General features: G+C 43.8%; 1 protein-coding gene and 1 pseudogene across 1 annotated transcript in view; both read left to right on the forward strand.

The window, feature by feature from the left end:
- The window catches only part of dnm1a (dynamin 1a), a 58,262-nt gene extending 38,030 nt beyond the window's left edge, over positions 1-20,232 (forward strand). Inside the window, exons 17-23 of the mRNA XM_061801197.1 lie at positions 11,814-11,923; positions 14,437-14,548; positions 14,747-14,761; positions 15,416-15,586; positions 15,659-15,900; positions 16,110-16,301; positions 18,499-20,232. Of these exons, the coding sequence (XP_061657181.1) occupies positions 11,814-11,923; positions 14,437-14,548; positions 14,747-14,761; positions 15,416-15,586; positions 15,659-15,900; positions 16,110-16,301; positions 18,499-18,529 (873 nt within the window). The 3' untranslated portion in view covers positions 18,530-20,232. The remainder of the gene's footprint in view (positions 1-11,813; positions 11,924-14,436; positions 14,549-14,746; positions 14,762-15,415; positions 15,587-15,658; positions 15,901-16,109; positions 16,302-18,498) is intronic.
- On the forward strand, positions 12,286-12,405 carry LOC133491302 (5S ribosomal RNA; annotated as a pseudogene).
- Positions 20,233-21,418: the final 1,186 nt, after the last annotated feature.

Raw genomic sequence — 21,418 nt, forward strand, 5'->3', positions numbered from 1 at the left:
GCACGCTCCCAGGAGGGGCCAGTCAGCAGTACAGCCAGGGAAGGAGGGATGTGGAATGAGAGAAAGGAAGACAGGACGACAAATGGCTGAACAGAATGTGCTGCAAAAAAAAAAACTACAGGTTGAAGTGATTTCAAGCTAAGAGTGTGTATAAAAATTAAACTTGCGCATAAACACCAACCAGATAGCATGTTACTCTGATGCCTCATTGCGTCCACAAGTGGTGATTAGTGTGCACTTCCTCAGCCTGTTGCTGTTATGAAACTTCTCTATTCATATAAAGTTGCAATTGTATAGTTGTAGCTGTAATTCATTTGAAAAATGCCATTAATCCCAAAAGGAAAAAAAAGTGGAAATGACTAACCTTTAACCAGGAAAACTCCAAGTGGCGTTACTAGTAGCAAAATTGGGGAAAATCGGTATAAATGAAGACACACTTAAAAACAGTAAACAAGTGTATACCCAGTAGTTATCCTAGTAAAATTTCCTTGTTCCATTAGAAAATGACATTTCATACGTTACTGAATAAAATCTCACCACTGGCTATCTTAAAAGCCACTGGTGTGACAGTATTTATTGTCAAATGATCCACAAACACAATGCTGGTTTATATTTATATATTTATTTATAGCTAGGACGCTATGAGTTTAATAGTTCTGATGTTTGGCTCGTGTCAAAATGCAGCATTTTATGTGCATGTGAATCTCATCGCTTTAAGTGTTTAAGTGTTTAACTAAGTGTATGGAAGGAAAAGCATCTTCTGAATATTGCAGGCCCCTTGCAATCCTGCCTTGAATGAAGAAAAAAAAGATAGTGTCAAGCAGCTAAATTAGGCTAAAAGTGATTTTGTCACAAATATTTGTAGTGAGTATTTCTCATACACATCTCAGCATTGTGAAATTGTAAAAGTTGAGCACGAGGTAATGTACATTTTCAAGCAGCACAAGCCACCCTGAAGCACATTTTGATGCATTGCAATACTTTATTTATGATATCTTACTAAATGATTGTTAGAGCAGGCTCGTCTCTCATGAGGTTTGGGGAAAAGTGTGGTTTTATCAGATTGATGAGTCACATAACTGTTGAATATTCTTCCTTGTGTAAATTATGAGGCCAATCCAGAGCATTTTTTTTTTTTTTGGTCATACAAAGGGTTCATAGAAACAAAGGCTGGCAGACTTGAATGAAAACAGAGCCAACTTGAACGGAGAAGAAACCACGTAATTCGATTCTACTCTTAATTATGTCTTTTATGCGCAGACTAAATTTACTTTGTTTCCTGTAAGCTCTCATTCTGATTTTTGTAGTGCAAGCAGCACTGGAAAATTCTCTCAGAAACGCTTTTGCCTTGCATATGGATGAGTGTGAAAGAATGTTTCGGGATTAGGAAGAGGCATCTGGAATACTGACGGCCTAAATAAAGATCTAAATAAAGACCTTTCAGAGACCAAAATAGTGAAATTTCATGTGTCAGTAGAGTGACGGTAACCACAGCCATGTTTGGTTTGCATATGTAAACCTTGTCACTTGAACACATCATTCTGTAGGTGGTTACATGAGGCATTTACTACACACATTCCAGACACAACTTTTTTTTTGCGATTCTACCGTGTGATGTCTTTTGCTTGCTATCTCGCTTTGTATATAAGTAAAGGCCACATCCGGCATCCATGTGTGTCATTTTGGGACACGCCCCAGCCCCCCGTCCCCGCTTTTACAAACGAAAGTAGCCCCAAGGTTGCTGTGCCGACCTTCTGCAGAAGTAAACGCAGCGTGAGTCATTAAGTGATTTGCAATTATCTGCTCAACAGGAAGTCATCACCTAGCTGCCAGCCTGAATTCGATGAATGAAAGCATCATTGTCACTTAATCGCTGGTGTTTTCACACAAGTAAAATATGTAACTCCATATTTGTGGGAGTTTTATTTGGCATCAGGCAAAAAACAAAATACTGTTTCCTTGGTGTTTTTGTGTTCAAAAGAGAGGGAAAAAAGTCACATTTGTCTTTTAACAGAAAATTTGGATTTATTGAAAAACTTCACGACCAAAACACACATTTAAACATCATCAAAGTTTATCTCAATCTTTTACCGGGTCATAGCTACTTGTTGCTAGGCAGAATTTGTGGGGCTCACCTGTGCCAGTGGACAATAGTGACTCCAGCTATCCATCCGCTACGCCACCCATCTTTATTGGGGTCGTGGGTAACGTGAGCCTATCCCAAATGACTGGGCGAGCGGCAAAGTACACGCTGCACTAGTGATCAGTCAACTACAGTGCACATGTTGATAAACAAACATTTGGAGGCTTCAATGAGCCTAAAATGAATGGCTTTTGCGAATGTGGGAGGAAGCCAGGAGGCCTGCAGAAAACCCACGCAAGCGGGGGGGAAGAACACGCAGACTCCACACGGAGCCTCAAATGACCCTGAATCTCTTGACTTTGAGCCCGCGCTAACCACTATCAGACTATGCTGACATTAACATTTTAATGGCCAGAATACGAATGATTTCTATTAACTGCAACTACATGGCAAAATCATGGCCGTAAAATACATTATGCCCCGGCGAAGCCCGAAAGCGTAAACTAGGAATCCCATTTCATTATTTGGTCGTCATCACGCTTTATCTAATACAAAGAAAAATGTGGTTCGATTGGAAAATTTCTACTCTGTTGTGATCATTCAAATTAGTTTTCAAAACAGGGTTGGGATTTCAAATCGAGGCTTTAAGATACTGTTAGTGTTCCAAGGAGGTTTCAAAATAAGGTTTCAAGGCATGTTTAGGGTTTCAAGTGGTAGATGCCAGTCATGTCAGACTACGATGTGTGTCACGAATGACAATCAAATATATTGCCATGTATTAATATGACTTCCTCAGCTGTCAACGGGTGGGAGGCGGGGTACAACATGAACTGGTTGCCAGCCAATCCCAGGGCACATAGAGACAAACAACTGCACTCACAACCACACCTAGGGACAATTTAGCGACGGGAGTGCCCGGAGGAAACTCACGCAGGCACAGGCAGAACATATGAACTCCACACATACGGGTCCAGGATTGAACCTGGGACCTCAGAACTGTGAGGCCAACGCTTTCCAGCTGATCCACCGTGCGGCCCATCTGACTTCATTTAATTCTAAAAGAAGAAACGTGACTGCAGATTTTCTGCTGGTTCACTCAAAGAAGGACTTTTTTTTCATGGTGGACCGTTTCGATAGGGTTTTTAACCAAGACCAGCAGGTTCTTTCTCATCCACATCGTTATCAGGTGTTACTCAATTATAAACGATGTGCTAGAAAGGCTGCCACCCTTGTCACTAAGATAACGGCTGTGTATTTTTAACACACCGTCCATCTGCACCCCCCCCTCCCCCGCCACCCAGGGGAGGCCCAGTCAGACTCATCCCGGTCGTATATCACTCGCCCTCACCAATTAAAAATGTCAACGTGCGGTTTTACTTTAAATAAATCCGAGATGATGACTGCAAATGATGTTTTGGTGCGTCCTTAGTTATGGTGGCTTTTTGACTCGGTGGCGTTACATTCGAATGTCGAAAAAGAACAAGGCCTTTGTTTGACTTTGCTCCAAATCTGCTTGTCATAAGCGTCAACTTGTCTCACACGGCGCTCCTTCCTCTCACCACGTGGGGACATGTGAAGCTTCTGCTCCATTTGTACAGGCAGAACTCAATATTGCAATGGCGGAGGAGCGAAGGGACTGGAGGGAGGGGAGGGGAGGGGAGGTGAAGAGGAGGCTTGTGAAAATTGCCGCTGGCTGCCACCCAGGGCCCAGTCTTTGTGCTAATGACGGGTTTGAAGCAGTGTTATTGCTCCCAGATGCTGTGCGGCTTCTCCATCACCCCTTTGATGGCCGGCTCAAGTCACTAGGACTTCTGTCTCACTCGCATCCATGTTAGACAAAATGCCATAATCGAGCTTCTTTTAGGCCTCCTCCCATGAAACCATACAGAATCGTACTCACGTGTTTAAGACTGTGTGCGTCCAACCTTTCAATTTTTTTTTTTACTTTTATTCAGAATGGTGAACTTCCTCTGGCGTTTCATAATGAGCCCACTATTACTCACTAACCAAACAAAAGCATGGAAAGTACTTTGCACTCACGCAACGGCCCCAAACACCGCAGGCGGCGTTTTTTTTTTTTACTACTTCATGTGTGACGGACCGCCTGAGTGTGACTCAAATAAGCGTCGAAAGAAAGGTGAATGAAAGGTGTTGACTGATGCCACCTTTGACTGGGAAGGAACCTTACTCACAAAAGATCGCAACAGCACCATTCCACTTGTTTGTAGGTCCTTTTGCCCTATTTTACGGGATCATTGCTAACAAAAAATCCCTACCTCAAAAATGTTATCTTCGTTTTGAAACTAGTTGGTTACCAGTAGTAATTATTTATGAGGAACCTTTAGAAATGGTTAAAGTTAAGCATATGACTCTTAATGTAAATATACATTAATCCATTTTCTACCACTTTTCCGCATCAGGTCGCAGGGGAAGTAGCTTCAGCAGGAATACACAGACTTCCCTTTCTCTAGCTACTTCTTCCAGAACTTCCGGAGGAATCTCGAGGCGTTCCGAGGCCAACCGAGAGACAGTTTCTCCAGCGTGTCCTGGGTCGTCCCCGGGTCTCTTTCCGGTGGGACATACCCTGAACACCTCTCCAGGGAGGCGTCCGGGAGGCATCTGAATAAGATGCCGCAGCCACCTCATCTGGCTCCTCTCAATGCGGAGCAACGGCTCGACACTGAGCCCCTTCGAGATAAACGAGCTTCTCACCCTATCTTTAAGGGAGAGCCCGGACACACTGCGGAGGAAACTCATTTCAGCCGGAGTCCAGCATCACTGCAGACGCTGCACTGATCCCCCTGTCGATCTCCCGTTCCATTCTTCCCACACTCATGGACAGGACCCCAAGATACTTGAACTCCTTCACTTGGGGAAGGATCTCATCCCTGACCTGGAGAGGACACTAATTTTCGACTGAGAACAATGATCTCCGATTTGGAGGTGCTGATTCTCATCTGAGCCGCTTCACACTCGGCTGCGAACCACTCCAGTGAGCATTGGAGATCACGGCTTGATGACGCCAACAGGACCGCATTATCTGCAAAAAGCAGAGACGCGATGCTGAGGCCACCAAACCCGACACACTCTATGCCTTGGCTGCATCTAGAGATTCTGTTCGTAAAAAGTTATGAACAAAATTGGTGACAAACGGCAGCCTTGGCAGAGTACAACTTTCACCGGAAACGAGTCCAACTTATTGCCGGCAATGTGGACCAAACTCTGACAATGGTCGTATAGGGACCGAACAGCTTGTATCAGGGGGTTCGGTACTCATACTCCCGGAGAACCCACGACAGGGCTCCCAGAGGGACACAGTCCAACGTCTTCTCCAAGTCTACAAAACACATGTAAATGGTTTGCGAACTCCCGTGCACCCTCAAGGTTTCTGCCGAGGGTGTAGAGCTGGTCCACTGATCCACAGCCAGGACGCAAACCCCATTGCTCCTTCTGAATTTGAGATTCGACTTCCCGATGAACCCTTCTCTCCAGTACCCCTGAATAGACCTTACCAGGGCGGCTGAGGAGTGTGACCCCCCTATAGTTGGAACACACCCTGCGGTCACCCTTCTTAAAAAGGTGGACCACCACCCCAGTCTGCCAATCCAGAGGTACTGTCCCCGATGTCCATGCGATATTGTAGAGGCGTGTCAACCAGGACAGCCCCACAACATCCAGAGCCTTTAAGAACTCCGGGCGAATCTCATCCACCCCCGGGGCCCTGCCACCAAGGAAATTTTTAACCACCTCGGTGACCTCAACCCCAGAGATTGAAGAGCCAGCCCCAGAGCACCCAGACTCAGCTTCCTCATGGGAAAGCATGTTGGTGGAATTAAGGAGGTTTTTGCAGTATTCTGCCCACCATCTCACCACATCACGAGTTGAGGTCAGCAGTGCCCCATCCCCACTATACACAGTGTTGACGGTGCACCGCTTCCCCTTCCTGGGACGCCGGACAATGGACCAGAATTTCCTCAAAGCCATTTTGAAGGCGTTCTCCATGGCCTCACCGAACTCCTCCCATGCCCGGGTTTTAGCCTCAGTGACCACCAAAGCTGCATTCCGCTTGGTCAGCTGGTACCTATCAGCTGCCTTGGGAGTCACACAGGCCAAAAATGGTCAATAGGACTCCTTCTTCAGCTTGACATCATCCCTCACTGTTGGTGTCCACCAACATGTTCATGGGTTGCCACCACAACAGGCACCGACCACCTTACGGCCACAGCTGCAGTCGGCCGCCTCGACAATGGAGGTGCGGAACATCGTCCACTCGGACTCAATGTCCCCCGCCTCCTCTGGGACGTGAACAATGTTCTTTCGGAGGTGGGAGTTGAAATTCCTTCTGACAGGGGAATCTGCCAGCCGTTCCCAGCAGACCCTCACAATACGTTTGGGCCTGCCACATCGGACCAGCATTTTCCCTCAACATCGGAGCCAACTCACCACCAGGTGGTGATCAGTTGACAGCTTTGTCCCCTCTCTTCACCCGAGCGACCAAGCGATGCAGTCGCAAGTCCAATGACACGACCACAAAATCAATCATGGAACTGCGACCTAAGTTGTGTCCTGGTGTGAGGTGGAGATGTGGACACCATTATGCTTAAACATGGTGATCGTTATGGACAATCCACGATGAGCACAGAAGTCCAGTAACAGAACACCACTCGGGTTCTGATCAGGGTGGCCGTTCTTCCCAAGGGTGTGCTCTTCCAGGTCTCACTGTCTTTGCCCACATGGGCATTGAAGTCCCCCAGCAGAATAATGTAGTCCCCAAAGGGGGCCCTCTCCCGCACTCCCTCTAAGGACTTCAAAAAGGGTGGGCACTCTCAACTGTTTGGTGCATAAGCACAAACAACAGTCAGGACCCGTCCCCCACCTTGAACACTCTCATCCACCGGAGTAAACCCCAACGTACAGGCCCCGAGCCGGGGGGCAAGACTGTACCCACACCTGCTCAGCGTCTCTCACCGTGGGCAACTACAGACTGGAACAGAGTCCAACCCCCCTCAAGAGGAGTGGTGCCAGAGCCCAGGCGGTGAGCGGTGCATAGAGGTGAGTCCGACTAGATCTGCTCGGAACTTCTCGACCTCACGCACCAACTCAGGCTCCTTCCCTGCCAAAGAGGGGATGTTCCATGTCCCTAGAGCTAGTTTCTAAAACCGGTGATCGGATCGCCAAGATCCCCGCCTTTGGCCACCCCCCAGCTCACATCTCACCCGACCCCTTTGGCCCCTCTCACAGGTGGTGAGCCCATGGGAAGGAGGACCCATGTTACCCTTTTGGGCCGTGCCCGGCCAAGCCCCATGGATGCAGACCTGGCCATCAGGCTCTTGCCTTCGAGCCCCACCTTCAGGCCTGGCTCCAGTTCGGGGACCCGGTGACCCACGTCCGGGCAAGGGAAACCAAGATCCAATTTTGTACTTGTCATTGTGGGGTTTTGGCTGACAGACAAAGGCTTTGTCTCGTCCCTCAACTAGGAGCTTTTTGCAATAGGTGACCCTACCAGGGGCATGAAGCCCCAGACAACTTAGCTCCTAGGATCATTGGGACACACAAACCCCTCCACCATGATAAGGGCTTCAGAATGGGTCATGTAAATATTTTTATATATTTATGTTTTATTTATTATAAAATATTAAAATAGCATTAAACATTTTTACAATTTTAAAACATGGATACTATTTGTGCTTTTTGGAGGATAAGAATGTTTTGTAATGTCATATGGAAATGTGGCACCCAAATGTGCAATGAGGCAGGACACCAAAGTATTCAAAGAGGTTGACCACTGTAGTTAAAAAAAAAAAAAACACACAACAAAACGTCATATCATTGTCCAAGCCGCTTATGCTCACAAGGGTTGCAGGATACCTGGAGCGTATCCCAGTTATCTCCGGGCAAAAGGCCGACCCTGAACTGGTCACCAGTCAGTCACAGGGCCAATATCGACACCATCACTGAGCAGGAATCGATCCCACGCTGCCCACACCAAAGGCAGGCGTGTACCGCTACACCATCAGTGACTCTCACACAACAAAATATTAAATTTAAAAAGTAATAAGAGGGCGGCACCATGGCTCAGCTGGAAAGCGTTGGCCTCACAGTTCTGTGGTCTCAGGTTCAATTCCGGATCCGCCTGTGTGGAGTTTGCATGTTCTCCCCGTGCCTGCGTGGGTTTTCTACGGGCACTCCGGTTTCCTCCCACATCCCAAAAACATGCATGCTAAGTTGACTGACGGCTTTAAATTGCCCGTAGGTGAGAATGTGAGTGTGGCTGTTTGTCTCGAATTGCCCTGCGATTGGCTGGCAACCAATTCAGGGTTTACCCTGCCTCCTGCCCGTTGACAGCTGGGATATGGTCCAACACACGCCGCAACCCTTGTGAGGATAAGTGGCTAAGAAAATTGATGTATGGAAGTAATAAGAGTTGCATTTATGGTATATGTCTTACTATAAATGGCAGTCCGACGTGGTTTGGAAATATTTTAGTGTGTAACTGTTGGTGGTTGCCAAGGAAACAATATATAATTTCAAATGCATTTCTAGCACATATTTTGAATTCTATTGGACCTGGGAGCACAATGAAAACGTTTACTTCCAAGTTATGTCTTTTTTATTGTATGTTTTGTTTTTTTAGATGAAAGAAACTAAAACTGTAAGTAACAAAATGCAGTGAGACATAATTTTCATTGGACTTTGGCAATATATCAGAATGGACTCGAGAAATAATGGATACCAGACCCAATCACTGTTGTTTCTTTGACGTCTTGGGCTACATTGTTAGTTTTTCCAGACAGACAGGGAGAGTTAGCAGGAAAAGACAAAAACTAAGGAACGTTTTGCCAAAACAGCACTAGGTTATTTACACGTATTTATTTTCATATTATATCCCTACAGTTACATATAAATCCATTATTATTCTGCTACAACTCAAGTGCCACTGCATGAGATGTTAAAGAAAAGTAATAAATACCCCCCGAGTGACAGTCACTAACACCTGAAGCAGGATGGACCTCACTGCAGAGCCACTGAGGCAGGTATGCGGGGACCAATGTGACTCAGGAAAAGGACCCTTTTTCCAAGGATTGCCCCGACAAGTGTAAAGTACTCAGCAAAACCTTGCGGAACCTGATGGGGCCTTTGCTAATCCGGAGACAGGAAACTTTCTAGGTGGCTGAGATGATTGCCAGACTTGTCGCACCCCAGAGTCCCATCAGTTTCGTCTTTCACCTCCTACTAGTCCTCCTCCCACTTTTGTAGCTCAGGTGTCTTCACCAAAGATGGAAGCTGACGAGCGCAAATCATCTCAACCGCTCAGCCCCAAAAGAATATACAAGAGGTGATTACGGGGGATCCAGCTAAAAAGCTCAACGTGAGGCTCATGTGCCTCCAGATGGCTGCCTCAGACAGAAGCATTGCTAGAAAAAAAAAAGTGATCTCAAAGCACTCAAACACGAATCTCTTGTTGGCCTCAATGGCTTGAAGGTGGGATTTGGCCATGTGAAATGAGTCAGAAGAAAAGGATTTTTGCACCCTTGTCAAATAAATACTGCTGCTGCCGAAACCCTTCAATTTATGTCTGGCATCCTCTCCAACCTGCATTCTTGTACTATACACGCACATGCATTGAGTGTTTTCACACAAGAAGTAATATGTATTTCAGGAAATCGAACAATGCTTGATACTCTAAAAGCCTTCCATGCAGTAAAGCCAGCACGTCCTGGCTGTACTTTATGGGAGCATATGGCAAAACACTCACTTTGAGGATTCACACACAATTTGTTTTTGAGAGGTTACACAAATACTCGCAAATGTTATTGCATCTTTTGCGGTTACAGAGCTTAAAGTCAAGACATATGCATTCATGATCTTCTGTCAGCACTCACCAACAGAAATAGTTGGCTTCATTTCTTTGCATAAACAGCAGACTGGGACGGCCATTGTCATTACTAAATTGGAAATGAACTTCTCGAACTTTTTGCACCAAGTACTACCTATACTTAGCACTCCGTGTACTACCCTCATAACCAGCATGAAAATACAATAGCGTAGCAATCCCAAATATTCATCATAAACCAGACAAAGGTTTCATTCCTAAGAAGGTATTTAATCTTATGTTAAGCCACTGTAACATTATACGTAGTTTGAACATTACCACAATGCTTTAATGTGAAAAAAAAAATAAAAAATGAGCTAAATTATGATCCAGTTAAAATGTATTGCACATAAGTGTTAAATTAAAAATGGTACTGTTTGAAAGCAACCAGTCCTTAAATATTACATGCAGAACTGTCCTCAGGAAGGCATTCTTTTGCACACCACTGAGGGTGGCTTCATACCACTAGCGGTACTCGGGCCACACTTTGAGAATTACCACACTATTCAAAGCGTAAAACTCATGTCTCGGATGCAACGCCTATGTCGCGACATATGTATTGACAATGATATTATCCATTGTCACACAAGTGCAGAAAGAAGCTTGATAAAATACAACATCAATGAAAAATAATAATAATCATGTGTCATTCAAACAACACATATATTGTAGTGTCTTAGACCACCATTTTTTTCTTTGGCCGACACAGCAGTATTTTATTGAGCCCCACAATATTTTCACAACAACAACAAAAAAAAAAAATGTTTTCTCTGCAGTTAGCATGTGAGTTTGGTATACACTCTCTTTGTTCCAGTTGGACTCATTCATACTCACATGAAAAGGGGGCTCCGCTCACCTCCCGTTGCACTGCTGCCGTCTGTGTTTAATAGCCACAGGAGAGGAAAATGTATGAATCACTCCCAGAGAGGGAGAAACCAGAGGAACAAGACAAAACGAGAAATTCTCAAGTCTACATGTGATTTAAGTCAGCGTTCTTAGGTCAAGGGCGATTATTTGTTTTTTTCCCGTTGTTTTTCTTATCTTTTGATACCGACACCTGGTGGGTATGTTGTGTTGTGTGTCTGTATGTTACATGCATTCAGCTGCACAGGTCATAAATGCTTTGATGAAGGACACACATACACACATTTCCTTGAAGACACACACGAGTTGGGCAGGGCAGGCTGCGGTTAGCTGGCCAGATGGCTTTAAGCTTAGTTACAGACTACCAACGTATGTGTGTGTGTGTGCGTGTGTTTATAGAAACCTGCTCAACCCAGACTTATTTTTAGACTTGCTTTGTTCATTTTATGTTATTAACCGTTAAAAAGACGTGAACACATACACGTGCATAGCTGAGATTGCATTCGGTTGAGTGTGGATGTAACAGAGGAAATGAAAACTTTCATTTGGTTCAATTGGGTGCATGCGTGTCCTATGCCTTGTGCATATTCAGGACACGTTATTCCAGTGTGTGTGTGTGTGTGTGTGTGTGTGCGTGTGTGCATGTGTGTGGGTGTGTGTATATGTGTTTCTCATTTGTCACTCGCCTTCGTTTTACTCCCTTCAGCTGTAATCAAAACCACAGACCTGAGTGCACAACTTTCCCCATCCGTCTTGTTTTTTTTTTCCCCTCTCTTTTTTTTATGTGTTGTTGAATTTCATGTCAGCTTTTAACTCTCAGTCCTGTGCAAGGTTCATCATTTCCTTCAGTGCCTATACTGTACTTAAATGCTCGGTTATATATTATGTGATTTCATGTGAAGGACAATCATCTAGTGTAGTGTACAGATTGTACTGTAGATCAAAATGAGCCACCATGTCCAAGAATGTGTCTCTGTTTGTCTTCCTCTGCAGGAGAAGGAGAAGAAATACATGCTGCAGGTGGACAACTTGAGGCTGCGAGATGTTGAGAAAGGCTTTATGTCCAGCAAGCACATTTTTGCCCTTTTCAACACCGAGCAAAGGTTCGTTTGAATCTAATGAGATCGAATACGAGAACTGAATCCAAACATCGCCCTGTACAAGTATATTAATGCTACTGATAGTGCCAGAGGGTTTTTTTTCCAAATTGTTTATTGAAGAGTTGTATACATTTTTAACCAGACATGTTATCTGTAAAGTTGATGTTGTTTGTTTTCTGACTCCTTCCTTTCAATGAATGATGGAGTCAGTAATTAATATGACACCAAAGCCATCAACATTTCAGCTTTTATTTTCAGTTACAGTGAAGAAAATAAGTATTTGAACACCCTGCTATATTGCAAGTTCTCCCACTTAGAAATCATGGAGAGGTCTGAAATTTTCATCGAAGGTGCATGTCCACTGTGCTTATGGCCATGCTACCCTGAGAACGCCCGATCTCATCAGATCTCGGAAGCTAAGTGGGGTTTGGCCCTGATTAGTACTTTGAAGGGAGACTGCCTGGGCATACCAGGTGCTGTAAGCTTCTCTCCCCGGCTAGATGCAGAGCGTAAAACTGTGCCAGACAAATATGCGTTCATCTAAGATGACACGCTGTGGCGACCCCTAACGGGACAAGCCGAAAAGAAAAGAAGAAGAAGGTGCATGTCCTCTGTGAGAGAGAGAATGTAAAAACAAAAATCCAGAAATCAAAATGTATGATTTTTCTAACAATTTATTTGTGTAATACAGTAATAAGTATTTGAACATCTGAGAAAACCAATGTTAATATTTGGTACAGTAGCCTTTGTTTGCAATTACAGAGGTCAAACGTTTCCTGTCGTTGTTCACCAGGTTTGCACACACTGCAGAAGGGATTTTGGCCCACTTGCCCACACAGATCTTCTCTAGGTCAGATAGGTTTCTGGGCTTTCGCTGAGAAACATGGAGTTTCAACTCCCTCCAAAGATTTTCTATTGGGTTTAGGTCTGGAAACTGTCTAGGCCACGCCAGAACCTTGATATGCTTCTTACGGAGCCACTCCTGGGTTTCCTGGCTGTGTAATTTGGGTCATTGTCATGTTGAAAGACCCAGCCACGACCCATCTTCAATGCTCTGACTCAGGGAAAGAGGTTGTTCCCCAAAATCTCACAATACATGGCCGCGGTAGTCCTCTCCTTAATACAGTGCAGTCATCCTGCCCTATGTGCAGAAAAACACCCCCAAAGCATGATGCTACTGCCCCTATGGTTCACAGTAGGGATGGTGTTCTTGGGATGGAACTCATCATTCGTCTTCCTCCAAACACGGTTAGTGGAATTATGACCAAAAAGTTCAATTTTGGTCTCATCTGACCACAAAACCTTCTCTAATGACTCCTCTATATCATCCAAATGGTTATTGGAAAACGTAAGACGGCCCTTGACATGTGCTGCTTTAAGCAGGGGAACCTTCCGTGCCATGCATGGTTTCAAACTAGTGTATTACCAACAGTCAGCCAGCTCTTTTCAGGTCATTGACCAAGTCCTGCTGTGTAGTCCTGGGCTGATTCCTCACCTTTCTAAGGATCATTGAGACTCCACGAGGTGATATCTTGCATGGGGCTTCACTCAGATGGAGATTGACCATCATGTTTAGCTTCTTCCATTTTCTAATTATTGCTCCAACAGTGGACCTTTTTTCACCAAGGTGCTTGGCCATTTCTTCTGTAGCCCTTTCCAGGCGTGTGGAGTTGTACAATTTGTCTCTGGTGTCTTTGGAGAGCTCTTTGGTCTTGATCATGTTACAAGTTTGAGTCTTACTGATTGTATGAGGTGGACAGGTGTCTTTATGCATCTTACGACCTCACATAGGTGCCTCTGATTCAGGATAATACATGAAGTGGAGGTGGACTTTTAAAGGCGGACTAACAGATCTTTGAGAGGTCAGAATTCTAGCTGATAGACAGGTGTTCAAATACTTATTTGCAGCTGTATCACACAAATAAATCGCTAAAAAAATCATACATTATGATTTCTGGATTTTTCTTTTTACATTATCTCTCTCACAGTGGACATGCACCTATGATGAAAATTTGAGACCCTCCATGATTTCTAAGTGGGAGAACTTGCAATATAGCAGGGTGTTCAAATACTTATTTTCTTCACTGTATTTACATTGGGATGTGAGATTTTTTTTCATAGCACCATTTTTAAATCAATTAATATTACATAGATTGTTCAAACAATAAATAGCATTGAATGTTTACAGCAAGTTTCAAATCAGGTTTTTTCATGTGAAGATGAAATTTGCAGGTGGAGGTGTAATCAACGTGAAAACCAGAGAGCAGCCTATACATAAAAAGAATAAGCAATTTTGATGGACTGACCTCAAAATAGATACATTACAGATGTAAATAAGCACTCCCAGGTCCAATGGAAATGCAATAGTTGCATGCTTTGATCCGCATGCATAATATGAACCTTGAGAAAATGTAAGATTGTGGTTCTGGCTCTTGTACTGGATCTCATTAAATTGCACACTAATGAAGTGTCCGGTGTGTATAAGTTGTCATGCTTATTCCATATGTACAATGCAGAAATGTTTACAAGGACTACCGTCAGCTGGAGTTGGCCTGCGAGAGTCAGGAGGATGTCGACGCATGGAAGGCCTCCTTCCTGCGAGCCGGCGTGTACCCTGAACGCGTCACGGTAACACACTGTCACACCATTCACCATAAGCACAAGTGAATGATGCGATGTTAGTGCATCTGTTTGGAATCTTGTTTGTCGCTGGATAAGCAGAAGAAGATCGATGGAGTCTTGTTTGTCAATACTTTTACATCTCTCATATGACTTTTTTTTGTCTTCTTTCATGTTGGTTTTCTTCATCGCTGTTTGACCTTGTAGGACAAGGAAGGAAAGGTACGTCCTTCTGCTTAACGTCTTCATCCTTCACTGTTTTTCTGGGGGTTTTTTTTTGTTCAGTTTGCAGCATCACTTCATAGTCATTGTATGTGGTTTTGCTACTTAGTAAAATGTGCTGTTACTTGACTTTCATTATGCTGTCAATCAGCAATGACATCCTAATCCTTTAAGAAATACTGTATACAACAATGTAAGCTCTATCAGGGAACCAAAACAATAAAACAACATATATGAATACAAAAAGTAGATGCAGCACAGTATACATACAGTATAAGGGTTAGTGAGTCTTCCTCACAGTTCTGAGGTTCAGGTTTCAAATCTCAGCTCTGGTCTCCCCATGCTTGGATGGGTTTTTGTCCGAGCAACTGTAGCGATTCAGTCTGTGAAATTCAATTATCAATTCAATGTATCGTGGTGGGATACAACCACAACAACAAAATGAGTCTATTGTGAAAAAATTGAAACGCAAAAGAAACTGACAAATGCCAATCAGTACCCCATCCGTTCTAAATGAATATGGGGTTATGTTAATAAAGGAATTTCCGTTACTTGAAGTTGTGAAAGATTATGTTCCTCCTCACCTCCTCCCTATTTCATCTCAGTGTCGCTGAAACTAAACTGAAGTGTCTTGTTTCGACTGTACATGGACAGAGCGACACAGGTGATGAAAACGGCTCTGACGGTTTCATGAACAGCATGGACCCCCAGCTGGAGCGTCAGGTGGAGACCATCCGCAACCTGGTTGACTCCTACATGGCCATCGTCAACAAGACAGTCCGTGATCTGATGCCCAAAACCATCATGCACCTCATGATTAATAACGTGAGTTCTCATTTTCGGAGAGTTGGGCGATCATTTTTGAAGCCCACCATAACGTTGCATTGCGCTATCCAGTGTAAAGACTTCATAAATGCCGAGCTCCTGGCCCAGTTGTACTCGTGCGGCGACCAGAACACGCTAATGGAAGAATCTCAGGAGCAGGCGCAGCACCGCGACGAAATGCTGCGGATGTACCACGCCCTTCGAGAGGCGCTCCACATCATCGGCGACATCAGCACAACCACCGTCTCTACGGCCATGCCGCCGCCTGTCGACGACTCGTGGCTGCAGGTCCAGCGGGGCGGATCTGGAGGAAGGTGAGGGATGATCAGGAAGTTAGCAGAAGACTGACTTGGTAGTTTAGTGGTTCACAGAGTTGGGTTCTCAGTAAATGCTACATCCACATTTGATGAGCCATTTTATTGGCATTCCAGGGTGTAGTTAACTGGTATAAACCCATCTTAACCCTAAACAGGATAAGTTGTGGAAAATAATGGATGGTCTTCACTTCCTCTCCTTGGTCTAGGTCCCCCGCCACTAGTCCGACTCCGAACCGCAGGGCACCTCCGGGCCCCCCAGCTCGGCCCGGTTCTCGCGGGCCTCCTGCTGCCGGGGGACCCCCAATACCATCGCGGCCGGGGGCTTCTCCAGACCCTTACAGTGGGATGCCGCCCACTGTGCCCTCTCGGCCGAACCGCGCACCCCCCAGTGTGCCCAGGTGAGTTGAAAACTCAAGTCGTTCTGTTGCTCTGTCTTCTCGAGAATTTAGTTGGATTTCATACACAAAAAAACGTAAGCAAGTAAAGTACCAGTAATGTACTAAACAAAACATACGATTCATTGTCAAAAATAATCAAAAACTCACTCACTTGTGTCCCATAAATCAAGCCCAATGACAATACTTTTTGAATCCTTGTACTGGGAATAGAAAAGGGACAAACAATTCCAAAACAGGTATCCATCATTGGATAAGTTAATTTATTTGGTTTGATTTGGTCAATTCAATTATGTTTTATATTGGGGACCAAATATCGATATTGTAATGCATCGTTGGGATTTCCCATCCCAACTCTGATTAAAATTAAAATGTCTTCATTGCTCATTCTTGTACGATTTCTTACTAAATTCTTGTGAGAACATCCAAAGCATTGTTCTGACATTTATTTAAAAAATGGTGTGGATCCTCTGTGTTGCTAAGGGGGATGTGAAGACATCTGGATGAGGGCGTACAGGAGGTAAAAAACAAAAGAAAAGAAGAGTAGAAGTTGACGAATAGAACAAATAGAGCTCGTAGAGCACTTCTGTCTTTAGACTGTTGTCACGCTCACAAGCACCTCACCTGTGCCCTCTTGTTAAAAGTTGTTTGAATACTGACACATGACTGGAATGATGGATGAGGAATAACATGAAGTCTTTCAGTTTTTCCCCTAACTATGTCCCGTGTGTATGCAAGCGACCGAGTTAATGTCCCGCTATGTAACTTCCTGTTTCTGTCTTCATCCTTTCTTTCTTTCTTTCTTCTTCTTTCTTTCTTCACCACCACTTCCCTACCACCACACGATCATGCTTCTTTCTACAGAATCACTATCACTGACCAATGAGGACTATCCTTTCTGGTATGTGGGCGCTGTCCACCATTTGTATCGTCAGCATCGACCACACGGTCGCCTTCCTTCTTCTTCTTACTCCTCTCCCTTTCACTTCATTTTTTTTTCTTTACTCAGTTTTTTGTTCTCTTTTCAGAATGCTGCATGGGAACACCCACACCCACCCACACACACACACACACACACACAATTGAAATGTGTGTTGCGTGAATTTTCGGTGTTAACTACTGAAGGAACTCAAGTTAATTGTTATCCTCCATTTTGTTGGCATTGTCATCTGTCCTATAAGCCCTCTTTCACAACCATTTCAGAAATGTCAACAACAACAAAAAAGAACTCCCTTACATAATGCAGACATAAGGTGGTCAGTCAATATTAGTTAGCTAGGTTAGTCGTTGCAGGCTAAGCTTCTTTGCAAATTGTTGAATAAAATGTGTGGTCTGCGGATCCCTGTATTGGTGAAGTGTTACAAACACCTCATGAGGAATGATGGAAGACATAATTATGAAAAGTAATTGTTGTTGCTTAGGTTAGTGTAGTGGTCAGGGCTAACGAACAAACTAAAAATGTGTCGACTGATTTTTTTCAAATCAATGTTATGTTGTGAGGTCTTACAAGAAGCCATATTAAATGTGGACACGTTTTTGCTCATTAAAGGCATTTCAAGCTAATGTAAGATAAACTTAGCTAAGCTTTCTCGCTAAACTGACAGGATTTACATGCTAGCTTGTAGAAAAATTGTGATGTATATTTATTGGATGTAAACTCTGACCAGCTGTTTCCTTTATTTATAACCTTATAAACTAAGCTCAACATTACCAATTAGCTATAGGATACTACCAGCATTAAGTATAGTATAGGTACAGTATACAGTACAAGATGTAATTTAGAAGTGGTTTCCTTCATTAAAGAGCTTTCAAGCTAATCTATGCTATGCTAACTATATTAAGTGTCAGCACTTTTGCGCTAGTTTGTACAACAGCATATTCGAATCATAATGTAATACAGTACGATTTCAGACTGTACGTTATATTTTGGCCAGTGGTTTCCTTATACCTCAAGCTAAAATGAGCTAAGCTATGGTAATTAGCTGCTGCCATTAAGAGCCATTGCTGGCAGCTAGGTTTACCAATGATGGTTGTTGTGTTATGTTCTTGAATGAAAAGCTACAGTTCCTCCCTCAGATGTTTTAGAGCCTTTGCTATATGTTTTCAATCCAAAATGGCGCTCTAACCACTCCATATAAACAAAAGTTAACCCCCATGTGTGTGCCCCCCCCCCCCACCCTCTTTGTGTGTCCCCCGACAGTCGGAGACCCCCACCTTCTCCGACCCACTAGACCTCCATGCTCCTCCTCCTTCCTCCCCTTCTTGCTTCCTTCCTCTTCGGGCCAACTGCGCCATCTTCCCGTCTTCTGCGGCAGTGGCTCCATCCTCCTGCTCCTTCCTCCAACCCTCAAATTCCGTGATTTGTTGACCAAACAGATGCACAACAGCTCCACATACATGTTGCATGGCCCCCTAAAACACACAGACTCAGGTAAAATAAACTGTGAGTCTAATAAAAGCTGTGTATGACTCGGTTGCATTTTTAATATTGTCATGTGTGAAGAAAAGTTAACCCCTGCTAAAAAAAAATTCTATAGAAATCTATAGAACTTTGGCTGTGATTTTCGATAGAATTTCTACAGAACAATAGAATTTCTATAGAAATTCTATAGGACTTGGATCCTAAAGTGCTATAGTCCTTTAGAAATTCTTTAGAAATGTTCTATAGAAAATTTTTGACAGGGAACCACTTTATCATAAAATGAAAATAAAGCAACAACTCCCTTGACATAGCTAATATCAGATACACGCATACCTGATGCATGACCTACTAAAACGCCGACTCTATTAAAAGGAACTCTGTGTATGACCCAGGTGACATTTTTAATCAAACCAGTTGTCTTACACGTTTTAAAGTTAACCACTGCGTCATCACACTAAATTAAAGTGAAATTACCATTCTGCAGCTACATGCCAATTACGTTAGCATCAGCTTTGTACAAAGTTAATGTGTCTATAAAAGAGTTCAAATTGATTTGTTTGAAAAGAGAGGGAAAATACATTTTCAGCCCAGTTAGCATCTTCTGTCACTTTTATGCTAGCCATGTCCATTCTGTGGCTACGTGCTACAGCGGTACCTCTACTTACTAAATTAATTCGTTCTGGAAGTCGTTTCGTAAGGGGATTTTTTTCATAAGTAGTACCACTTTTTAAATGTAAAAAAAACTCATGAAAAAAGTTGTACTTTACCAATGTATGCTAGCTTGTGACAGCATGTGAAAGCACTAACGTCAAGTGTCCATGGGAAACGAAAAGCATTATGGATAGAGATTGATGTCTCCCCCTATCCAATGGCATGCCAGCAAAATGCTACGGCGATAGCCAATGGGAGAGCAGCTCTATCGCGCCACACAAACCAAGATACAGGATGTTTACGTTTGGTGGGATTTGGGGGGTGCGAATCCAGCGCCTATTTTCACCTGGAGGCGTTTCGTAACCTCAAGTTTTGGTTACTGGAGACGTTCGTAAGTCGAGGTACCACTATATTTACATTAGCGTCTGCTTGGTACAAAGTGCATTTGTGTATAAAAATCTTAAATTTGACTTAATTCATTGTACTGCAGATATAAACCCCTTCCCTCAGTCGTTCTAAGCACTGTTTGTGGTTCTATGGTTATCATCGCACTTTTTCTCTGGCTCGTCACTGGTAACACAACACACACACAAATGCCAAAGAAAAAGCAAAAGACGTGACGTGGGCTTGAACTCCGTTGCGAGTGAATCGATGACCTTTAGTGTGACATCATCCTGCTCTTACCATATACGGTCGTCTCACGCACTCTTTCTGAACAGCAGGCTGAAAAGGGGCCGAGGAGACACCACCCCCTTCTTTTTTCATCACTTCATCCATCCACCATCACTCACTCACTCTGCATATCTTACACCAAAGCTATGCAATGCAGGAATGCCCCTTCCCTCTCTCCCTCCCTCAAACTTTAAAGCACTATTTTTGATCCTCGGGCAAAAGAAACTGTTACCTTATCAAGGCGGGATGTGAATAAAAAGTGCAATATTGTAGCATGTTTCTGTGCTTTCTGTGCACCCCCACCCCACGTCCCAAAAAATCCCTCCTGAACTGATTTATCTATTTTAGTTTTTATCATTAAAATTGATGATCTGCTCCATCTTTTTCTGCTTTTTTTCGTTGTCAGTGGTCACGGGGGTGAGTGAAAGGAATGCGTTCAATGTACACGCTTCTCCTTCTGTTTGCTCTGTTCTCAATTGTGCTGTGTTGTGTATTTGGAGCCCTTCAAACCGGCGATGTTGTCATAAAATCAATAAAAAGAAAATCCACCCTGCTTACCCCACGACCAAGTCCTGTGCATCTTCGCACCTGCAAAAGCTTCCACCCTTATTTGTGATTGACAGATAGTTTGTGACGAAACATATCTTTACTGTTCTTCTGTATATATGTGTTGTGCACTTTACTTTTTAAGTAAGGTTCTTAAGCAGGCCCCCCACCCCCAAATATTTGTGACCCGGTTGCCATTTTGGCCTGGGACCCTCAGTTTGGGCAACCCTGATTTAAGAAGCCATGCAATGTATGAAGTTTGTGTATTTAACTTAAAGGCATATTGTATTGCAGTGATATATGTATATGGTTGTCAGCGGAATGTTTGATATACTGTGGCGTAGCAGAGAGATTTTGTTTTATCCCCTCCCGCCCTCCAGGACAGGGAACTGTAATGTTACTGTGGATGCAACCATGACCGCACCCTGCAGGGCTGCTGTGACATTGATCACATCGAGAAATAAACTGCAGTGTATTAACGAGAGATTTGTGTTCTTTCTTTATTGTCAATATGTTCTTCGATTAATAGAATACACACCAACAGTGGTGGATGAGCAATTCGGGCAGTAGGGATTATCCATCCATTCATCTAACCATCTTTTTCACCGCTTATCCTCACAAAGGTCGCAGGGAGTGCTGGAGCCTATCCCAGCTGTCAACGGGCAGAAGGTGGGTTACACCCTGAACTGGTTGCCAGCCAATCACAGGGAATATGGAGACAGACAATAGCCGCACTCACAATCACACCTTGGGGCAATTTAGAGTGTCCAATTAATGTTGCATGTTTTTGGGATGTGGGAGGAAACCGGGGTACCCGGAGGACACCCAC

The sequence above is a fragment of the Syngnathoides biaculeatus genome, chromosome 17, assembly GCF_019802595.1.
Source record: "Syngnathoides biaculeatus isolate LvHL_M chromosome 17, ASM1980259v1, whole genome shotgun sequence".
NCBI lineage: Eukaryota > Metazoa > Chordata > Actinopteri > Syngnathiformes > Syngnathidae > Syngnathoides > Syngnathoides biaculeatus.